Source organism: Nycticebus coucang, chromosome 19 (assembly GCF_027406575.1).
Source record: "Nycticebus coucang isolate mNycCou1 chromosome 19, mNycCou1.pri, whole genome shotgun sequence".
Taxonomy (NCBI): domain Eukaryota; kingdom Metazoa; phylum Chordata; class Mammalia; order Primates; family Lorisidae; genus Nycticebus; species Nycticebus coucang.
In genome coordinates this window covers 23227815-23250624 of record NC_069798.1, presented here as the reverse complement: position 1 = coordinate 23250624, position 22810 = coordinate 23227815, and the positions used below count along the sequence as shown (strand labels likewise).

At 37.6% G+C, this 22810-nt stretch overlaps 1 protein-coding gene across 1 annotated transcript in view; it reads right to left on the bottom strand.

Moving 5' to 3' along the window:
• Positions 1–6626, bottom strand: part of DSG3 (desmoglein 3) — a 31286-nt gene extending 24660 nt beyond the window's left edge. The window contains exon 1 of the mRNA XM_053571669.1: positions 6440–6626. Coding sequence (XP_053427644.1) covers positions 6440–6487 — 48 coding nt within the window. The 5' untranslated portion in view covers positions 6488–6626. The remainder of the gene's footprint in view (positions 1–6439) is intronic.
• Between the last annotated feature and the right edge of the window lie 16184 nt (positions 6627–22810).

The window sequence follows — 22810 nt, the reverse complement described above, 5'->3', positions numbered from 1 at the left end:
GGAAATGTTTTATTAAAATCAAATCTGACAGTCCAGGTGTGGTGGTTCATGCTTATAAGCCACCGAGGCGAGTGGATTGCCTAAACTCAGAGGTTCAAGACCAGCCAGAGCGAGAATGAGACCCCATCTCTAAAAATAGCCGGGCGTTGTGGCAGGCACCTGTAGTCCCAGCTACTTGGGAAGCTGAGGCAAGAGAATCGCTTAAGCCCAAGGGTTTGAGGTTGCTGCGAGCTATGACACCACAGCACTCTACCAAAAGTGACAAAGTGAGACTCTGTCTCAAAAAAAAAAAAAATCAAATCTGATTATGAAATTTAAGAAGTATGTGAAATAAAGTAACTTGACATCACATTCCCAATTTGCTAATAAAAATGTGTATTGTTTACCATTAAGGTTACTATTAAATATGGTAGATATAAAATAAATATAATTTGAGGATATGGGTGACCAGACTTTTAAAAACCATGTCTAATAACATGTGCTATTTAAGTAAATTTGGCCAACATTTTGAGACACTTCACAGGGAGTGTGTCCCAGTGGGGTCTGGGTATGACCACTCTTCTAATGTTTAAAATAAAGATTTCTCTCTGGGAAATTTGTAGAATGAATTAGAAAATGCAAAGAAATCATTATAAGTTTTAAATGTGATTTTGTATTTATTAATTTTTTTGAAAAGTTGCAAAATATACATAGGCTGGTGATATTTCTGTAATTGGTACTATACAATGATTGCGAATACATCAGATCATGGAGGTGTTTGAGACATTTGTTGAATAAATTATATAGGTACAGTTCAGAAGAAATGAGCAACTTATTTTTCATAGTATCTTTCTCAGTACATTGAATTTTTGATTTTAAAATTTAAAACACCAAGACATTATAATAATAATTGTATTTATTGAGACAAATTCCTTAATTGAACAAAAATGGTATATGTATAATGACTTGGAAAGTTATTTAGTTTCGGACAATTCTATTTTCAATAATTGATTTTTAGAGTTAACTAAATTGAGAAAGTTAAACCTTATGTCATGATAGAGATACTAAAAGAAACAAATATTCTTGGATGTTCTTTAATTTTTTTTTTTTTTTTTTGAGACAGAATCCTGTTCTGTTGCTCTGAGTAGACTGCAATGGTATCATCATAGCTCATTGCAACCTCATAATCTTGAGCTCAAGTGATCCTCCTGCTTCAGCCTCTTGAGTGCTTGGGAGTATAGAAGTGAATCACCATGCCTGGCTAATTTTTCTATTTTTAGTAGAGTTCAGGTCTCATTTTGCTCAGGCTGGTCTTGAACTCTTAAGCTCAAGCAATCCACCTGCCTCGGCCTCCCAGAGTGCTAGGATTACAGGTGTGAGCCACTGTGCCTGGCCACGGATGTTCTTAAAAGCTCATTTTAAATGGTGTGTAGGCTGTAGTCAAGCATGGTAATATAAAATTGAACACTAGATTCTGAATCCCTGAATTGAAATCCCAATCCCAAACATATACCAGCATATAATTTGGGAATATTACTCTTTCAGTTTCTCTGTAAAATAGGGATGATTTTACTTAACTTATAGGTTTGTTGTGAGGATTAAATAAATTATGAGCTCTAGTCCATAGTAAACAACTTATTAAATGTTAATTCTGTCATTGAACTTTAAAAAAAATGAAAAGGAGCACTTTGATATGAAGTGACCTGTTACCATTCATAGAAAGACCATCAGAGAAAAGAAACAGTATTCCACTGTACAATTGTGTAGGCTGCTCCTTGAACAACTCCAGGGGGCACTGTTCACACTGTAGTTTACATGAATGCACCTCCTGGAGTTGTGCAGTGCCCAACCTGGTCAGCTGCACAGTGGTCCTGCAAGAAACATGTGCATATTAGACAGATTCAGTTATTCATTTTATAATTGTGCATAGTAGGAAATGATCTAGATAATTTCCTTGTGATGACCTATCTAAAGCAAGCCCTTACTGTAGGCCATCAATTTGACTCTTAACTGGAAAGGAAGAGCCAAAGGCTAAGAGGTTTATGAGAAACCTCGTGAGCACTGAGTGTTCCAGCTCCAGATGAAAACTGGTTTCAGGTATTAAGCAAGTGGAGGTGCTAATTGGTGGAAGTAATTATATCTTTCCTGACTTCTGCCTAAGCAGGTGGGGCTGGGAAGAATCACTTGGCAAGATTATTCCGATTTTAGAATCTTAACTTTTAGAGAGGCTCAGTAGGAAATTTATCTTTATCTTTTTTTTTTTTTGCAATTTTTAGCCAGGGCCGGGTTTGAACCTGCCACCTCTGGCATGTGGGGCTGGTGCCCTACTCCTTTGAGCCAGAGGTGCCACCCTGGAAATTTATCTTTATGTATTTATTAGCACTAGAAATTGTATTAATCAACTAATCAAGAGAAGAAATATACCTCAAAGATTTTCCTTTTGTTAAAACTTTAGGCCATTTATTCTAAAATTCTTTTCCTAAAAACTAACCTTTTGAGTATTCTATAGAAGAAGGTAGTTGAAGATAGTTGTGCTATATTTAGAACATGTGCTAATTCAGAACTCAATATCTAAAGATCCCTTTTTTTCCCCTACCACTATCAACTTCTTTAAAAAAAAATTACATTTTCGAAATCGTCTTTTGCTGTTGTTTGAGACTTTTGCCCTTGGTAGAATGCCATGGCTTCATAGCTCACAGAGCCTTGAGCTCCTGGGCTCAAGTGATCCTCTTGCCTCAGCCTCCCTAATATCCTGTTTTCCCGAAAATAAGACCTACTTACAGGAAAGATAAGACGTCCCCTGAAAATAAGACCTAGCGCATCTTTGGGAGCACACCTTAAAATAAGACACTGTCTTATTTTCGGGGAAACAGGGTAGCAGTGACTACAGGCACCCTCCACAACGCCTGGCTATTTTTACAGATGGGCTTTCACTTTTGCTCAGGTTGGTCTGGAACTCCTACACACAAGCAACCCACCCACCTCAGCCTCCCAGAATGCTGGGATTACAGGTGTGAGCCACCGCGCCTGGCCCCTTTCAAAATCTTTAGATTTTAAACATCTCTATTAGTTTTGTAATGATTAATGTCTTACATAATAAATAACGTGAAATTATACAGCTCATTGTCCCCAAATGCTAACAGGAGCATTATATGACAAACTTTTGGTGGACCGTAAAATACTGAACAATGGTTTCCTTTGAAGACAAATTTAAGGTTACACCTATGAGCATAAACATTTTAACCACAAACACTTTTCTCTGTTTATTTTGTAATGTGGGGAATGGGTGAAACAGTCATAAGAAACTGCTAAATATTATATTTCCCTTCAATAATAGGCAGGTGTTTTCTATGCCTTGCCTCCCAATAATTCACCTAGAAGACTAAATAGCTGAAAATTTGAGGAATTCTCCAAGTTTGAAAACCCGTTGCTTGTGCACAGACACCATTATCGTCATTTAAAATATGCCATTTACTTTTCCCTATCAATTCTCGAACAATCTTATAATTGTTTTTGATATGCTCTTTGGCTCTAGAAAAATGTAGGTCCTTTCTTGTTAAAACTGAATGCTGGTGGTTACTTAAAATAGTAAGACACAATTATTACGACAAGATGAAGAATTAGCACTATTGCTAAAGTATTACAAGTGATAAAAATCAGATTATCACAAAACACTTTATATTTCTCAAGGCACTTTTTTTTTTTTGCACACAGTGCTGCTTTATTCTCACTAGGCAGGGGCTGGGGTGTAATTACTCTTATGAGACAGTTGAAGAAACAAGGCCTGCACTGAGTCAGTGTTACTACATACACTAGAGATTCAAGGCCATGACTTTGCTGATGAATCTCACCTCCCTAGGCAGCTCATGTATTGGTCATTGAATAATGGAATTATTTCAAAACCTCCAAACCCATCTTCTAACTCTCAGACCCCACCCTTCAACAACAGAAGATGTGCATTCTCACTTGACAATGCTTCCAAAAACAGTGCTTTTTTCTCCATAACCACACTATTTCGAAACTCTGGGTGGCTCCCCATTTCTAAAAGGATTCCATTAGTCTTTACCGAAATCACTTTCAACATGACCCTCAGCTGACTTTCCAGCTTTCGTCCAGAGTCCTCAAAACAAACTGTTATTCCAGTGAAACCGGTGTGCCCATTGCCCCTAGGCAAATGCCATAATTGTGTCTGTCTTCAGTTATGCTGGTCTGACAACCCAAGATATTTCCTTTTGGTCCAACTGTACTAATCAAAAAATAGCTCAGATTTCACTGAGCATTGGATTGGGGATTCATAACACCTTGACTGTCTGCCTCAACCCTGACCGACACTGCCTTTTCCCAATCTCATTAATAGTAGACCATCACACTCCAATAAAATATAATAAGAACCACAAATGTGAGTCACATGCATAATTTTAAAATTTCTATCAGTCACATCAAGAAAGTTATAAAAAAAGAAATGAACATGTTAATTACATATGTTAAAATTAATATCTTTAATATATCCCAAATACTACCATTTCAACATATGTTCAACATAAAAATTATTAGTAATATCTCTTACATTCTTTCGTTCATGCTAAATCTTCAAATCATGATATATATATATATATATATATTTTTTTTTTGCAGTTTATGTCCGGGGCTGGGTTTGAACCTGCACCCCCGGCATATGGGGCCAGCGTCCTACTCCTTTGAGCCACAGGCGCCGCCCAATATATATTTTATACTTAACAGCACATCTCAATTCAGACCAAGCACATCACAAGTGTTTAGAAATCACATGTGATTAGTAGCTTATCGTATTGGACAAAGCAGGTCTAGACCACTCAGTTTAACAACTGCACATGAAGTTACACTGTTTAAATAGCATGTGTGTGTAAAATTTTCCCGAGTGGAGTGAAATGTCTGACACTTCATAGTTTCCTCCCTGACTAGAATTATAGGGTCACCATGTCAATAGTTTAGAGAGGGCTCATTCTGCCATTCATTTATTCATTTTTCAAATAATTGCATTTTCACTGTAAGATATTATAGTAGGCATTGGGGATACAGAGATAAAAAATAGCCCCAATGTAATGATTTTATAGTCACTCTAGAACCAGAGGAGAAATTGAGAGCAGTCTATGCATTACAACAGAGAAAAGAGCTTCCCTTAGCTTGTGGTAATCCAATCCTATGTCCTTACTGGCAACGTTATTCCAACACCCTGTGCCCCAGATGCCAAACTTCTCTGTCTCGGTTATTGGTTTGGACATATGGTTATGAGGCTACCTGTGGTTCAGTCCAGAATTTTCCTATTGGAAAGGTGGGAAATTCATACAACTGACACATTTCTCTTTACAGTGTTTCTTGCTTCATATATAAAGACCTAAAAGTGTTGCATTGTCATAAGAGAAACAGAATCTGAGGAGGAGCTGAGATGCATTCCCTACTTGAGCACTGTCCTGAGAGCGAAGGCGGGGAAAGTACAGCACACAAAGCCGCCCAATCTAATGTTAGACAACTTCAGTTTTTAGAAGGTTCTTCCTCTAGCTCTCTGTTACATCTTGAAATCCATTCATCCCTATTTTTTTAGAAGAGGAAATTAGGCAAACTGATGCCTGAGCCAACCCAGCTTATCATAGACAATATGGGAATTAGCAGTGGGACTTATCTTGGGTATTTACTGAAGGTATAATTTAGCACTTTTGATATCTTCAGGTAACTGATAATATTGTGACCTATTTTTCTCTTCACTATACACAGTTAAGGAATAAACTGGTCTATAATATCCAGATTAATATTTTACTTTTAGGTAACAGTATGTAAAACTTTCCCAATGTACAGATATATTACTCTCCTGAGAAGATAGCTTTAAAAATGTTGTATGAGTTTTTCTTTATCCAAAAGCTGGATTGTTATTATTTTTTTGCACATAATGGCGGAACATAAACATTTCTTAAGAATGCTCCCAACTTCTCTACAGTCCAACATTGCTTTTATTCTATTTCAGTAGTCTTTGACTGTTTTAAAAGCATGTCAGTCAGGTATCAAGACTAGGCATGTAGCGTTCTTGGCCATATTCCTAAGAGGCATATAATCTTGAAAAATAGAAGTGGCTCCCTCGTATGTTATGTATGTATTAGAAAATGAAAAACAGCATAACTTTGAAGAAAATGAATGAGTTGAGGAAAATATAACCTAAGATTAGGCTTATTTAACTTGTCAACTAAAGAAATACTAAATGAGTACTTTAAAATTGGTGTCCTCCTGGTTTATTTTTTCTATGTAAAATACATCATGTAAAAAAACAACAAAAGGAAATGGAAAATCCCTAGGATTTCATTTTAAAATGTTTATTTGCACTGCACCTTTTTTAGAATTTACAGTAAGGATTTAGCAATCAAATATTATATTCTGTAACAAAGAAGGAAGCAGGGAAAATGTGAGATTATTAGGAAAGTATAGGACTTACCATTAAAAGGGCTAGAGCCCCTGTGGTTCTGGGAAAAAGCCCCATCATTGTCTGTTTTCCCTGGTGAACAAATCCAAGGGAGCTGCTGCTCCTGTCCTGCTGGTAGTCTGCCGACGAAGTCTAAGAAATGCCTTCAGCAGTGTCTCTGCTGCCTTCCGCAGGAGTCTACAGATGGCCTGTTATGCGTGCGGTCCCTCCCCACCCCATACCAAGGGCTGGTCTCACCAGAAACGCTTACATCACTTTAGCTCCCAGGTAAAACTTAGACACACCTCAGTTCCTAAAGCAATGAAATCCTTTGTTGGAAGCTGAAAGAAAAGTTCACAGGCTAAAGACAATGTTTAATAGGAAGGTACCAACCAGATGAATAATAAATTAATCATGATGTAGAAGTGCAAGAGCTAGCCCTGACCATGCTGAAAAAAATCTAGTTGGCTTCTTACGATTACAATGACAACTGAAAAGCAAAGCAAAACATTCAAAATCCCCCAAAATCTAACTTGTGGAAGAGCAATTTATTTTCAGCCTGAATGTGTGTGGTAGATATAAGTAAGCAAAATGTAGGTGTTGAGCAATCATACATTTATTGAAAATAACTACAAATATTAAGAAAAATAATCCCATCAAGCAACCATTAATGTAGGTTCCCCCCCAAAATATTAAGGGGGTATAAATATTTTTGTTACGTGAATACACTGTATAGTGCTTAACTGGGGCTTTTAGTTATGCCAGTCACTAGAATAGTGTTCACTGTCCCTGATAAGTGGGTTTTTACGCCTGTCCCTTCTCACTCTCCCCCTTCTCATATTCCAGTGACTGTGGCATCTCTTTGTGCCTATGTGTGCCCACTGTTTAGCGTCCAACTATTATAGAGTACATCTGGTGTTTGATATCCATTCTTGAGATATTTCAATAAGGATAATCATCTCCCATTCCATCCAAGTTGCTGCAAAAGACAGTATTTCATTCCTTTTTGTGGCTAAGTATTATTCCCAGGTAATAGAAGAGAATCCACTCATGAACTGATGAGTGCTTAAGTTTGATGCCACATCTTTGTAATTGTGAATCGTGCTGTGGTAAACACGTAAGTGCAAATGTCTTTTTGATAAAATGACTTCTTTTCCTTTGAGTAGATACTCAGTGGTGAGATTGCTGGACTGAATGGTAAATTTACATTTATTTGTTTGAGGAATCTCCATATTGTTTTCCATAGAGGTTGTAATAATTTGCAGTCCCACCAATAGTATACAACTGTTCCTTTTTCTCTGCATCCACTCCAGCACTATTGATTTTTGACTTTTTAATCATGGCAATTCTAAGTAAGGTGGTGTCTTATTGTGTTTTTAATTTGTGTTTCCCTGATGATCAGTGATGTTGAGCATTTTTTCATGTTTGTCAGTCATTTGTATATCTTCTTTTGAGAAATTTCTGTTCCTGTCTTTTGTCCACCTTTAAATAGGTTGTTTGTTTTTTCTTGCTAATTTGTAGATTCTGGATATTAGTCCTTTACTGGATGTATAGCATGTGAATCTTTTCTCCCATTCTCTAGGTTGTTAATTTACTCTGTTAATTATTTTCTTTGCTGTGCAGAAGCTTTGTAATTTAATTAATGTAAGTTTAGAAAAAAACAATTAGAAATAAAATTGTACAGTTATATGCTACTTCAGATATTTGAAATATATAAACAATACATTGCAAAAGCAACTCTCTGATAATGGTCAGATGACATCTTTCCTACTGTATTTCTTTCAAAAGTAAATTGCCTTATTTTTGTTCTCTTTTAAATTACTCAAGACATCTCCCTTGAAGTAGTCAACATGCTCAATGCTCCATACTTGGACATGTCTAAACATTTGAACTCACCCCAAGTTATAGGATATAAGAAAAACTACCAACATCATTTTAATTAGTTTGCTTGTAATATTAGAGTTAAAAACACTTCTGAAAATTCTGCAATATTCAAACAAAGCTTCATTAGGAGAGTGATTTTATCTTTGCAAGTATTTATGTGTCAGATTTTGGAAGTTTTTTAGTTTTAGGGAAATCATTGAATTACAAAGAATTTTAAGCAGAAAGAATTATGAGTCAGAAAAAATTCTTGTAGGCAAAGTTTCGTTTCTTTTTAAATTATGGTAAAATATACACAACATAAAATTTACTATTTTAACTCTTTTTAAGTTTAGAGCTCAGTGGCATTAAATATATTCACATTGTTTTGGAATCATTGTCTTACTATCTATCTCTAGAAAAGTCTTATGTTTGAAATAAAGATTTTTGAAAATAAAGTTTTATTGGAACACTGTCACATCCACTTGTTAACGCCTTATTTATGTCTGCTTTTGTGTTATAATGGCAGAGTTGAATAGTTGGACAGAGACTGTATGGCCACAAACCCAAAAAATATTTACTATCTTGTTCTTTACAGGAAAAAAACTTGCTGACTCCTAAGTGACACCGTATAACTTAAATGATATTTATGACAGATCCTATGGGTATTGATTCTAACAAAGAAATCATCAGTCGGTCTTTATTTTATTATTTTTTTTATTGCTGATGTAGAGAAATTTAAGTCATTTTCTTTCTGGTGTCTAAATTGTGTTGCGATCAAAATGCGTGGATAATGTTATGTCTATTCTTTTTTTTTATAACAATAACAATGTTTAAGATAAGGACTAGAAAAAACCTCATAAAAAATGAACGAAGATAAATACATTCAGAAAAGAAATCAGACGATTGCTACATCGAAATATTAAGCCATAATAATATTAATAATGCAAAGAAAGTAACATTCACATTGTCAAATAAGAGTATGTCTATTATAGAATGTTTTGACTCTGAGGTTCAGTATAGAGTCATCAGTTAACTTCTTTTTTTTTTTTTTTTTTTTGAGACAGAGTCTCACTTTATCGCCCTCAGTAGAGGGCCATTGTGTCACTTAGGCCTCAGCCTCCCAAGTAGCTGGGACTATAGGCACCCACCACAATGCCCGGATATTTTTTTGTTGCAGTTTGGCCAGGGCTGTGTTCAAACCCACCACCCTTGGTATTTGGGGCCGGCGCCCTACCCAATGAGCCACAGATGCCACCCTGAAACTCTTCCAAAAAAAAAAAAAAAAGGTGCTTCCATTTGTAGAAATAGTTTCAAAAGTTCAGGTTTGGTGTTCTTTGTAGAGTTCCCTCTAAATTCTGTAAGTTTATATTTTGTGCACTTTCAGAAAGTGACTACTGAATCCTTCCCAACATAGAAAGACTGAGGCATAGGAGAAAGTCTTTTCTGAATTAAGAGGTGGTTTCTCTGTGACTAGTTAGCAAATTTGAGTGGATAGAACACGGGATGTGCATTATTGAATTTATTAAGACTTTTTTAATTTTTTAAATTTTATTTATTTATTTATTCTTTTATTGTTGGGGATTCATTGAGGGTACAATAAGCCAGGTTACACTGATTGCAATTGTTAGGTAAAGTCCCTCCTGCAATCATGTCTTGCCCCCATAAAGTGTGACACACACCAAGGCCCCACCCCCCTCCCTCCGTCCCTCTTTCTGCTTTTCCTCCCCCCCCATAACCTTAATTGTCATTAATTGTCCTCATATCAAAATTGAGTACATAGGATTCATGCTTCTCCATTCTTGTGATGCTTTACTAAGAATAATGTCTTCCACTTCCATCCAGGTTAATACGAAGGATGTAAAGTCTCCATTTTTTTAATGGCTGAATAGTATTCCATGGTATACATATACCACAGCTTGTTAATCCATTCCTGGCTTGGTGGGCATTTAGGCTGTTTCCACATTTTGGCGATTGTAAATTGAGCTGCAATAAACAGTCTAGTACAAGTGTCCTTATGATAAAAGGATTTTTTTCCTTCTGGGTAGATGCCCAGAAATGGGATTGCAGGATCAAATGGGAGGTCTAGCTTGAGTGCTTTGAGGTTTCTCCATACTTCCTTCCAGAAAGGTTGTACTAGTTTGCAGTCCCACCAGCAGTGTAAAAGTGTTCCCTTCTCTCCACATCCACGCCAGCAGCTGCAGTTTTGAGATTTTGTGATGTGGGCCATTCTCACTGGGGTTAGATGATATCTCAGGGTTGTTTTGATTTGCATTTCTCTAATATATAGAGATGATGAACATTTTTTCATGTGTTTGTTAGCTATTCGTCTGTCATCTTTAGAGAAGATTCTATTTATGTCTCTTGATATATGGGATTGTTGGCTTTTTTCATATGGATTAATTTGAGTTCTCTATAGATCCTAGTTATCAAGCTTTTGTCTGATTGAAAATATGCAAATATCCTTTCCCATTGTGTAGGTTGTCTCTCTGCTTTGGTTATTGTCTCCTTAGCTGTACAGAAGCTTTTCAGTTTAATGAAGTCCCATTTGTTTATTTTTGTTGTTGTTGCAATTGCCATGGCAGTCTTCTTCATGAAGTCTTTCCCCAGACCAATATCTTCCAGTGTTTTTCCTATGCTTTCTTGGAGGATTTTTATTGTTTCATGCCTTAAATTTAAGTCCTTTATCCATCTTGAATCAATTTTTGTGAGTGGGGAAAGGTGTGGGTCCAGTTTCAGTCTTTTACATGTAGACATCCAGTTCTCCCAACACCATTTATTGAATAGGGAGTCTTTCCCCCAAGGTATGTTCTTGTTTGGTTTATCGAAGATTAGGTGGTTGTAAGATGTTAGTTTCATTTCTTGGTTTTCAATTCGATTCCAAGTGTCTATGTCTCTGTTTTTGTGCCAGTACCATGCTGTCTTGACCACTATGGCTTTATAGTACAGCCTAAAATCTGGTATGGTGATGCTCCCAGCTTTATTTTTATTACTGCCTTAGAGAACTGCCTTAGCTATACAGGTTTTTTTCTGGTTCCATACAAAACGCAGAATCATTTTCTCCAAATCTTGAAAGTACGATGTTGGTATTTTGATAGGAATGGCATTGAATAGGTAGATTACTTTGGGAAGTATAGACATTTTAACAATGTTGATTCTTCCCATCCATGAACATGGTATGTTCTTGCATTTGTTAATATCCTCTGCTATTTCCTTTCTGAGGATTTCATAATTTTCTTTATAGAGGTCCTTCACCTCCTTCGTTAGGTATATTCCTAGGTATTTCATTTTCTTTGAAACTATGGTGAAGGGAGTTGTGTCCTTAATTAGCTTCTCATCTTGACTGTTATTGGTGTACACAAAGGCTACTGACTTGTGGACATTGATTTTATATCCTGAAACATTACTGTATTTTTTGATGACTTCTAGGAGTCTTGTGGTTGAGTCTTTGGGGTTCTCTAAGTATAAGATCATATCGTCAGCAAAGAGGGAGAGTTTGACCTCCTCTGCTCCCATTTGGATTCCCTTTATTTCCTTGTCTTGCCTAATTGTATTGGCTAGAACTTCCAGCACTATGTTGAATAGTAAAGGTGACAGAGGACAACCTTGTCTGGTTCCAGTTCTAAGAGGAAAAGCTTTCAGTTTTACTCCATTCAGTAAAATATTAGCTGTGGGTTTGTCATAGATAGCTTCAATCAGTTTTAGAAATGTGTCACCTATGCCTATACTCTTCAGTGTTCTAATTAGAAAAGGATGCTGGATTTTATCAAATTCTTTTTCTGCATCTATTGAGAAGATCATGTGATCTTTATTTTTGCCTCTGTTAATATGGTGGATAACGTTTATGGACTTGCGTATGTTAAACCAGCCTTGCATCCCTGGGATGATATTAAGAATTTTTATAATGTGGAATTTAGTGACCAAAATATTGGTTACCTTTCTGAATTTAGTGTTTGAATTTGATTAATAGTGATGAGAGTCTTGGCTTTATATGGATGTATATTGGTGCTTTTTTCTTAGAGTATAAGAGAGGAAATATATAAGCCTGGGCAAAGACTAGAGGGAACCACCATAATATACTACTAGAACTTTTTGAATGAAGGGATTATAGAGGTATTTTTTCATCATACCTTTATGTATTTTCTGATACTGTTTTTGTAATCAGAATTCATTGGTTTGATAATTAGAAAAGAAAATTATCTAAAAAATAACATAAGGAAAGCTAGCCTTTATGAATAACATTCTAAACTTCGGGGCAGAGAAGAAGAGACAAACTTAATAAACTTTTAATTTTTTCTTTCCCACCATCTAATATATCGCAATTCTTCAGAGCATAATTGTGCTAAAGACAAAGGAGATTTTTAATAAATAGTGGCCAGGAATTATGATATTTGTAAGTATACCCATTTAATTGCATTGTGGAATAAATTATAGGTATGGCTCACCTTATTCTGATTTGCCTTTCCTAAAACTCCTGTTTGCTGACAATTTTAATTAATTAGGACTTCAAAGTGGTAACTATCATTCTACTCTTTCCTTGCCTTAACATAGATTTGGAACTTCATCAGCATTTCACTTTTGTATTTTGAAATACCATCTAAGGATTCCTGGTTGGGGCTGGACACTTGATAGGAGTGGCATGTGTGGCATAGTTGGTTTGTGGCAGGATGGCTTCATCTACTTGTCCCAGACCAGGAGGATTGTAGAAAATGTGGGGAGATTGTAAGCAACAATAGTAAATCCCGTCTTGCTCTCCATAGGCAGACTGGGTTTTCTACTCTTTTTCTATGTGCACTTGACATTGCTGTAAGCCAATACTTCCTTTTCTTTGGAAGATCAGGGACCTCCATAAGGAAATAAAGCATCCTAGTTCTGGGGCCACCTTAACGCTGTGGTGGGAAGGTCGTCTGGAGGTGACCTTCTCCTGCTGCTGGGACATTTGCATTGTGCATTCTGGGCTAGGCAGTGCTTCCTCTCATTCTTTCATTTATGTTTGGGAAAAGGAAAGATGGAAGGACTTTCCAGTGTTTCCTAGTGAGTGGTTATGTTATCACTCTCTGGATAATGGTTTTGGAAAACCAAGTCCAACTTGAAACTGGCTCTCATTCAAGAGACTGAAATAAGCATAAGATTATAACAATAATAATCAGAATCATGAAAAGGGAAGTTCATTGCACATGTATATTGTCCTTCAGTTAGTGTGCCATGTTGAAAATTTAAGAGTTGGAGAGTAGATTCAACACATCACAGTTTTTGAAAGCTAACAAAATTAGTTTCTATTTGTTGGACATTGAATTATGACATACTGTGGCATGAAGATTGAAGCATTAAAAGTGAATATTCAAACGGGCAGTGTCTTCAGAGGATTCCATGATGCTCTGTTATCTATGGCAGTTCTATTGCCCATCAAGGAGAGAATGTTATTTAAACTCTGCCTCCCCTTCACTGCCTTTTGTTTGCTTTGACTGGGAACATGTATTTGTGTAACTTACATGTCAGATATTAGTACTTTTTGATATTTAACTGTTCTTGAATGTTCACAGATTTCATGAATTGAGGTATTAGGTTCACAGATTATGCATTAACAAAATCATACAGGTAAGCCTGGGATGGCCTGCAGTGGTAGTGACCCATCACTTTCTGTTTTTCAAGGTGATGGGGATCATGCACCTCTCCTGTTAGGACCATCCCCTGATGGCATCAGAAAAGTCAGGAAACGCAGTGACTGAGCATCTGCAGAGAACAGTCTGTGCTTTAATAATGAGAAAATGGAGATATTGACCCAATGTCTTGTTTGATCATATTAACAAGGTTCACTATGCTTCTGTGATTCCTAAAATGATTTCTTTAAAAATATTTGCATACTTTTTCACATACTTATTCAAATTCAGAAGGATAAATATGGATGAATGTAACTTTTAAAAAATGTTTCTTATGCTGTGGTCCAGGTCTGCTTCTTTTGGCTCTGATTTGGTATGATTGGACAATTGCTTATTTGTGGGAGTATTTTCTTTCTTTCTTTTTTTTTTTGTAGAGACAGAGTCTCACTTTATGGCCCTCTGTAGAGTGCCGTGGCCTCACACAGCTCACAGCAACCTCCAACTCCTGGGCTTAAGCGATTCTCTTGCCTCAGCCTCCCGAGGAGCTGGGACTACAGGTGCCCGCCACAACGCCCGGCTATTTTTTGGTTGCAGTTTGGCCGGGGCCGGGTTTGAACCCGCCACCCTCGGTATATGGGGCCGGCGCCTTACCGACTGAGCCACAGGCACCCCCCTTGTGGGAGTATTTTCACTAGGTCATAAGAAGTGTGAATGCGGAATTTTCCAATGACTCTTACTCTCACTTGCTTCAACAAAATGCTTCTTTTGGGAAAAACCTTTCTTTGGTTCTTGTTTGCTGAGAGTAAAACTGAGAAGGATGGATTTACTCACAAAACTCATCTGAACCCATTTAATTTCCTCTTCCTCACTAGTCAAATTCCTGATGTCTCTCATCCTCCTTACAACATCCAGTTTCAAGCTGGGCTTAGCTTTCCTCAGCCATTATGCAGAGTAATCTCACCACTGACCAGAAAACACTGGAAGATTCTCCCTTCTTTCATTTTCCCAAACATAGAGAGCCCTTGCTTCTTTCCCATCTCTTGCTCAGTTCACCCTCACTCAGCCAGCTGAGTGCTAGTCTTAAAAAGATGACAGCTTCCAGTGTACTTGGAACAGAATTGAAACTGTCTGCTATGGCTCAGAGGGACCTGCCCAGATCATTTCCCATTCTCCTCCTTAATCACCTCACACACTCCCTCCTTCTTGCACACAACTTCTTTTGTTCTTCCCAAACCCTCAACTCTTTCTGCCTTAGGTCTTCAATCAGTACCCGGCCCTCCCTCCCCAGACTGTAGCTAATGAGGCCTTCTGAGAAAGATCTTTATTCTCATAGCTTGGGCACCCTCATCCCCATTATTGTTATTACAATGATTATTATTTCTACCATTCATCCCAATTGGTTTCCTAATTAGTACTTAGTATTCTGGTGTGATTTATTTCTTAGCTCACTGCACTGAGGGATCATGTCTAATATTCCCAGGACTTTGCAAAGTGAACAAATGAGAATATCTTTAAAATCTGGACAAGTGTACCTTTTAGATCAAAGGGAACACCTAGTTTAAATTTTTAATAGATTGTCCTCTGAAAAAGGCAATTTACCTTCTTGTTGATAAAACGTGAGAATGCTTATCCCTCCTTCTTACCTCCTTGCCTCCCATAAAGTTTGTTATAGGTCATTCTTTTCTGCCTCTTTATTGAGAAAATATGACTTATGAAAAAGATAGATTTTGGTTCTATTAAGGATTATTATTTTTATTTTTTGAGACAGAGTCTCACTTTGTCACCCTTGGTAGAGTTCTGTGGCATCATAGCTCACAGCAACCTCAAACTCCTGGGCTTAAGTGATTCTCTTGCTTCAGCCTCCTGACTAGCTGGGACTACAGGTGCCTGCCATGATGCCCAGCTATTTTTAGATATGATGTCTCACTCTTTCTCAGGCTGGTCTCAAACCTGTGAGCTCAGGCAATCCACCTACTTCGGCCTCCCAGAGTGCTAGGATTATAGGTGTGAGCCATTGTGCTCAGCTCTATTAAGGAATATAAATGTTATTTTAGTAGTAATAATTTGTTAGACTAAAGGCAGTCCCTGGATTACAAATAAGATAGGTTCTGGAAATTTGTTCTTAAGTTGAATTTGTATGTAAGTCGGAACAGATACATTAACTTATTACCTGTAAAGGCCTCTGTTTGTAAGTATGAGTCATGTTTGTAACTTGGGGACCTGTTGTCATAGCCTCCATTCGTAAGTGGAAATTATACATAAGTTGGGAATGCCTGTATAAGAAATTCAAATAAAGTCAATATCATAAACGTATCAGTCTAAGACATTAGACTCAGAACTGAACAAATTCTGGATCTCATCCAGATCCGGGAGACTAGGGTCCCTCCTGGACTGAGCATTGTCCTGACCTTTCCATCCTTTTAGGTGATGTGATGATATGGTGTGAAAACGTATGAGAATCAAGTAGTTTACTATCCTCTCTGGTGATGCTACATCCCCTTCATTTGTATGTTATAAATCTGTGATGACAAAGAGCACATTTCACAGAAATCTTCAAACACTTTTAAGGTTTGAGGAAATGGTGACTTTTGTTTTTCTAGTAATCAAATGGTACAGTCTTGTTATTGGCAATACCCGAGGAAGGGGATTTTTCTTTTATAATTGCTTTAATTCAGATCGCAGCTGGGCATGGTGGCTCACACCTGCAATCCTATTACTCTGGGAGGCTAAGGTGGGTGGATCACTTGAGCTCAGGAGCTTGTGACTAGCCTAAGCAAGAGTAAAATTCCTATCCCTACTAAAAATAGAAAAACCAGTCAGGTGTGGTGCTGGGCACCTACAGTCCCAGTTACTTGGGAGGTGAAGGCAAGAGGATTACTTGAGCCCAAGAGTTTGAGATTGCTGTGAGCTATGACACCATGGCATTCTACCCAGGGTGACAGAGTGAGACACTGTCTAAAAAAAAGAAATTTAGATCATATGTGTTTCCTGCTTGTCACATATGCCCACTTGTGAAGGATAGAGTCTAAAGACAGCATAGAACACAAGGAAAAATACCCTCCATGGATTTTAGGATATACCAGCTGATCACCACCAGCTCTAGCATGGTGAGGACAGGGGATGCTTTTGAAGATGAAGAGCCTGTCATTCTTTATTCCTTGTGGTCAGCACATTTTTCTACCAAAGACTCATGTATTACTAGCTTCTTACCCACTGAGGCACCAGATGCTGATACTTTTGGGATCAGTAAATTCCAAGAAAGTTTGTCAAACCTGTAAAGCATGTATAGCTTATTATACTCTGTTTTAGTATTGATGTCCTAATGAGCAACTGTAAAACCTCTGGAAAAGATTGATCAGAGAGAGAGCAGAAATGTCACATGTATTTTGTTGCTGCCAATCTTCATGGAGGGCAGAACAACAGGTGATTCTGTTTTGTATTCACCTAATGCTTAGGGAAGCATTGAACTTCAAGTTTAAATGCATGAACATGTTTCTTCTACAATTCTGGGCATGTCTAAGTGGGCTCTTTTCAATAAACACCATTGTTCTCTTCACTGACATTAGGAAGGGGATTAGAGTCTGTTATTCACCGGAACTGTAATAAATCATCTTCCAGTGAAATGTTTTTTGGCCTATAGAATTTTTAAAATATTGTTTCCCATTAAGTTTTTTGAACATCCTTTCAGTTTCCTTGCCTTTATTGAAACTTCTTGAGACTCTTCTGGGTTCATTTAGTCTGAACTCTAGGTGTGTTTCTAAAAGCACAGTCTTCACAGCATGAATCTGTTTTCAATCCAAGACTAGCAGTGCTGAAGCAGGGTTGGTTTTTCTCTGGAAGGTGCAGCTACAGAGAGATTAGGGGTAGAGAAAACTCCACCTCTGTTCTCATTAGCACAGCACGTCCAAGAGCCAGCCCAGCCTTTGTTTTCCACGCATCAGACCCAGGCCAGTTTTGTGGGTGTCTGTGCATGTTTCTGAGCTTGTGCAACCTGGTGACTTAACGTTAATCTTCAGTTCTCCAGTGTGAAGTCAGGATTGACAGATTCTCAAAACAGCTTTTTATTACTTTAGACTTTGAAGTGATGCAATTTATGCAGAATTGGGTTGGTCAGTCTTCTTGTGAAGGAAATGCTTTGAAGTTCATGAAATTTGATCTGTAGTTACCAGCTCCTCAACAAATGTTGATCTGTTAAGTTTCTCATTTTTTTGGGGGGGTGACATTTTGGTAATTTATGTTTCTCTAAGAAATTATTTGTATCTTCCAGTGTTTTCAAATGTATTATCATATGTTTGCTTATAGCACTTTTCTTACAATTTTTAAGGTATACTTTTATGGAGTGAATGTAAAAGCAGTAATTTTCAATTGTCCTAGTAACAAGGATATACAAAGTGAATTGAGAAAAAGAATTCATTCTCATTTCCACTTAAAAATTGCAAAATATTTGGAAGTAATGTTCTTAAGAATGCATAGAAGAATATTAATGAAGGGCATAAAATAAGATCAAAGAAAGTAGAAAGACATTATTATATTCCTGGATGAGAAAAAAATGCTGTTATAAAATAACAATTCCTCTAAAAAGAAGAAAGAAAAGTTTAAAGCAATTCTCATACTTGATCCATAATCTAAGTGGGGGATAGAGGTAGAAGAGACAAAAATATCTAAAAGTGTGCATGGAAGAAAATAAGTCCCTAAGAACTAATAAAAGAATAAGTGAGAAGAATGTTAAAGAATCTTGCCTTAGCAGGTATCAAAATTTGCTGTAATAACGCTATTATCTTAAGAGCAACTGTTAGATAGAACTGTTGTTTCTGAGCTCATGTTCCTACATGGGGGCTTTGGCTACAGGTAGGCTGACTGCTTCCCACCCCTCCTTTGCTTTTATTTACGGACGCAGGAAGAGATCATCTGATTGATAACTTGGGAGAAGAAATTAAACTTGCTTGGTTCAGCCCACTGTTCCCTTGCCCCGTGAATTCACATGTAGGGTTTTCTCTCTTTTGGAGCTACCCTGATGACAAGACACATCTTGTGCTTATTCTAGCTGTAATCACAGAGGCACACTCCCTCCTTTGGTCACGGTGGTGGGGGTTGCCTGAAACTTGGAGAGTAAGTTCAATTCTGAGATGTCATCGTGATCACTTGTCTCAACCACATCATCCACATCTATTATATTACAAACAACAAAGCTTAGGGCTGTGCTCAGTGGCTCATTCACCTGCAATCCCAGCTCTCTGGGAGGCTGAGATGGATTGGTCACCTGAGCTCAGGAGTTTGAGACCAGGCTTTGTTCTTGACACAAGTCAAGAACCCTTATTGGGCACCTGTAGTCCCAGCTACTCAGGAGGCTGAGATAAGACAATTTCTTGAGCCCAAGAGTTTGAGGTTGCTATAATCTATGATACCAGGGCACTCAACCCTAGGGTGACTAAGGGAGACTCTGTCTCAAAAAAAAAAAAAAATGTGTATAGTTTTTACCTGTTTCCTATACCTTATATATCTAAAAAGAAAATGGAACCAAAATGATTTCACTATAAAGTCTTGACAGTACATATCCTAACATCACATTTATTTGTCTATGTCAAATTAAATAAATATGTATAAAACATTAAAAATATTTTGAGTCATCAGATGTTTAATATTTTTCTTTTCAAAGTATTAACTATAACAACAAGAGGGAACTTTACTGTTTGATGTTTAAAACCATTTAGAAAAAGATGAACTTGGCCTAAAACATGACAAGGTATGTGTAACTATCATTTTAGGGACTTGTCTGGTAACAAAAATAACATGAAAATACTGAGCTATTGAACTCATTTGAGTCATGTGTTTGCTCTAGATAAGAATAACATGATCTGAAAACACATGAATCAGCTATGCTTGTGGTGCCGAGGGTGTTGGCAGAGTGTTCAGTCCTGTTCATTTATTTCTTGTTATGACCGGTAGAGTTGTGCACTTGAATGGAGAGAGATGGAACAAAAAGTAAGAAAGAGTATTATTTTCACTAGCAGTTTGAAATGAACCCCCAAAGAGTATCTTTCACTATTTTGGAAATAATATTCTTATTGCTGAACATAAGAGAAGAAGAGAATTGCTGTCCTGGCAACATGCGTTAATGAAAATGGGACCTAATTAGGTGCACTGGGATTCAGTAGCAATTTCTAAGAGCATAAACATTTTCAAAAAGGGATCTCAGCTGCACTCGTGGAGAGCGTGGCCCAGAGCAGGTGGGAAGCTTCCAGGAGATGAGGGTGGGAGCCACTTGACTTCATCAACCAAGTCCAAGGCAATACTCTTGAAGAGTCGAGACGAGGGGTCCTCAAACTACGGCCCGCAGACCACATGCGGTGGTGTGAATTGTATTTGTTCCCGTTTTGTTTTTTACTTCAAAATAAGATATGTGCAGTGTGCATAGGAATTTGTTCATAGTTTGTTTTTTTAAACTATAGTCCGGCCCTCCAACAGTCTGAGGGACAGTGAATTGGTCCCCTGTTAAAAAAGTTTGAGGATGCCTGGTCTAGATGGCTGTGGGTCAGCATCTCCATCCAATGTGTCTAATCCAAAAGGCTAATGAGTGAGGAGAGGCAGTGGCTTCAGGAGGGCGGCTGCATGTTCAGTCAAGGCAATCCTGAGTCAATGTAATCAATGCAGGAAGCAGCATGCAGCCCAAGAGAAGGGAAGGACCAGACTACAAACTCAGAGGGCAGAGGCCATGTCTCTTTTATTTGCCATTTCTCACCTGGTCCACTACTTGGCTCTTAATAGCTATGTGTTGAGTAAATAAGGAATGGCTGATTCATTGAATGAGTGGGTAGAGATGAAGAAAACGGCTTTATGACTCTGGGCTGGGTTCCAGAGAGAGCAGAAAACTCAAATAAATGCTAGGAGCTGGAGTAGAGCAGAAGGCCTCTTAGGGGCCTTGGAGGTTATAGCCCAAAGAACACTGAACACCTAAACACACTTTCATTTCAGGCAGGCGAGGGGGCTGTTGTTTACTGAGTACCTACCCTTTAAGTACTTATGGGGCTAAGTATTGTCGTTTTACATTATTTATTTAATTATTTTATTTCCTAAAACATCCCGCAAAGAAGATGTTATTAACCCTGTCTTATAGACAAGACAACCAAGACTCAGAAGATGAATATAGGAATTCATTCAAAATTACTATCCTGGTAAGTGGTATATCTGGTATTTGAACCAGGTCTGTCTGGCTTCAAAGTTTATGTTCTTTTCTCAATACCAAAGCCTCTAAGAGGAGGGACATAACCACATACGAGAGAGTGTTTCCTAATGTGGCTGGTGGGTCTTTAGCCTGCAAGCCCCTTTATTTGGAGACTGAAAACAAAGCAACCTTGTATACCATTACTTTGGTTTTTAAAAAATCCTGGTATTTATTGGAATGTCAAATACCTACAGATTTGGGGTAGAGGGAGTGTGGATTCACGAAAGTTTAAAATACCATACTTGCCTATTTTGTGTTCACTTTCTTCTTAATATTTTAACTCCTTCTTTGGAAAGTTTTATTAAAAATAATCAATTAATTACAATATCTTAATATTTAACCAGGAGTTACTTGTTTTTTTTCTCCCCCAAATTTAAAGACTTTTTTTTTTTTTTTAGAGAGTTTTTAAGATTCACAGCAAAGTAGAAGAATGGTATGGAAGATCTCTCATGTGCCTGTTCCCTGTTATCTGCATTCCCTACCAGAGAGGCACATTCGCTACAGTTGATGACCCTACTTTGACGCATCAGAATCACTGTGGAACCTAGTTCACACTGGTTTTATGCTTGGTGTTGTATATCATGACAACCATCCATCATTATAGTGTCACACAGAATATTCTCATTGCCCTTAAAATCCTCTGCGCCCTGCTAATTTATCTTTCCTCCTTCCCAACCCCTGCACTGTCTCCATAGTTTATAGTTGGAATCATACAGAATGTAGTTTTTTCAGATTGGCTTACTTCACTTAGTAATGTGCATTTAGAATTCCTCCATGCCTTTTTATAGCTGGATAGCTCATTTCTTCTTAGCACTGAATAATATTCCACTATCTGGATGTACCACAGTTTATGTATCATTCACCTCCTGAACTTTGTTGCTTCTAAGTTTCGGCAATTATGAATTAAGCTGTTATAAACACCTGTATGCAGGTTTTTGAGTGGACATAAGTTTTCAGTTCCTTCAGGTAGATGCCAAGAATTGTGACTGCTCCATTATATGGAAGAGTATGGTTAGTTTTGTAAGAAATTGCCAAGTGTCCTCCCAAGTGCTTGCACCGTTTTACCATTTTACATTCTGATCAGAAATGAATGGGAGATCCTGTTGCAGCAGATCCTTGCCAGCAGTTGTTGTTGTCAGCATTCTGGCTATTTTAATTGATATTTTAAGTGGTATCTCATCATTGTTCTAATTTGCATTCCTTGATGACACGCCATGTGAAATGTATTTTCATTTGCTTACTTGCATCTGCATATCTTCTTTGGGTAGGTGTCTGTTAAGATCTTTGGCTCATTTTTAAATCACATTGTTCATCTCTTATTGCTGAATTTTAAGTGTTCTTTATAAATTATGAATAAAAATACTTTATCAGATTTGTCTTTTGCAAATAGATTCTTGCACTCTGTGGCTCATCTTCTCATTCTCTTGACATTGTCTTTTGTAGAGGTGGAGATTTATTTATTTATTTATTTATGTATTTATTTATTTATTTTGAGATGGAGTCTCACTGTGTTGCCCTTGGTAGAGTTCTGTGGCATCACAGCTCCCAGCAACCTCCAACTCTTGGGCTTAAGCGATTTTCTTGCCTCAGCCTCCCAAGTAGCTGGGACTACAGGTGCCCACCACAACTCCCAACCACAACTCTGCAACTGTATTGTTGCAGTTGTCATTGTTGTTTAGCAGGCCCCGACTGTGTTTGAACCAGCCAGCCTCGGTGTATGTG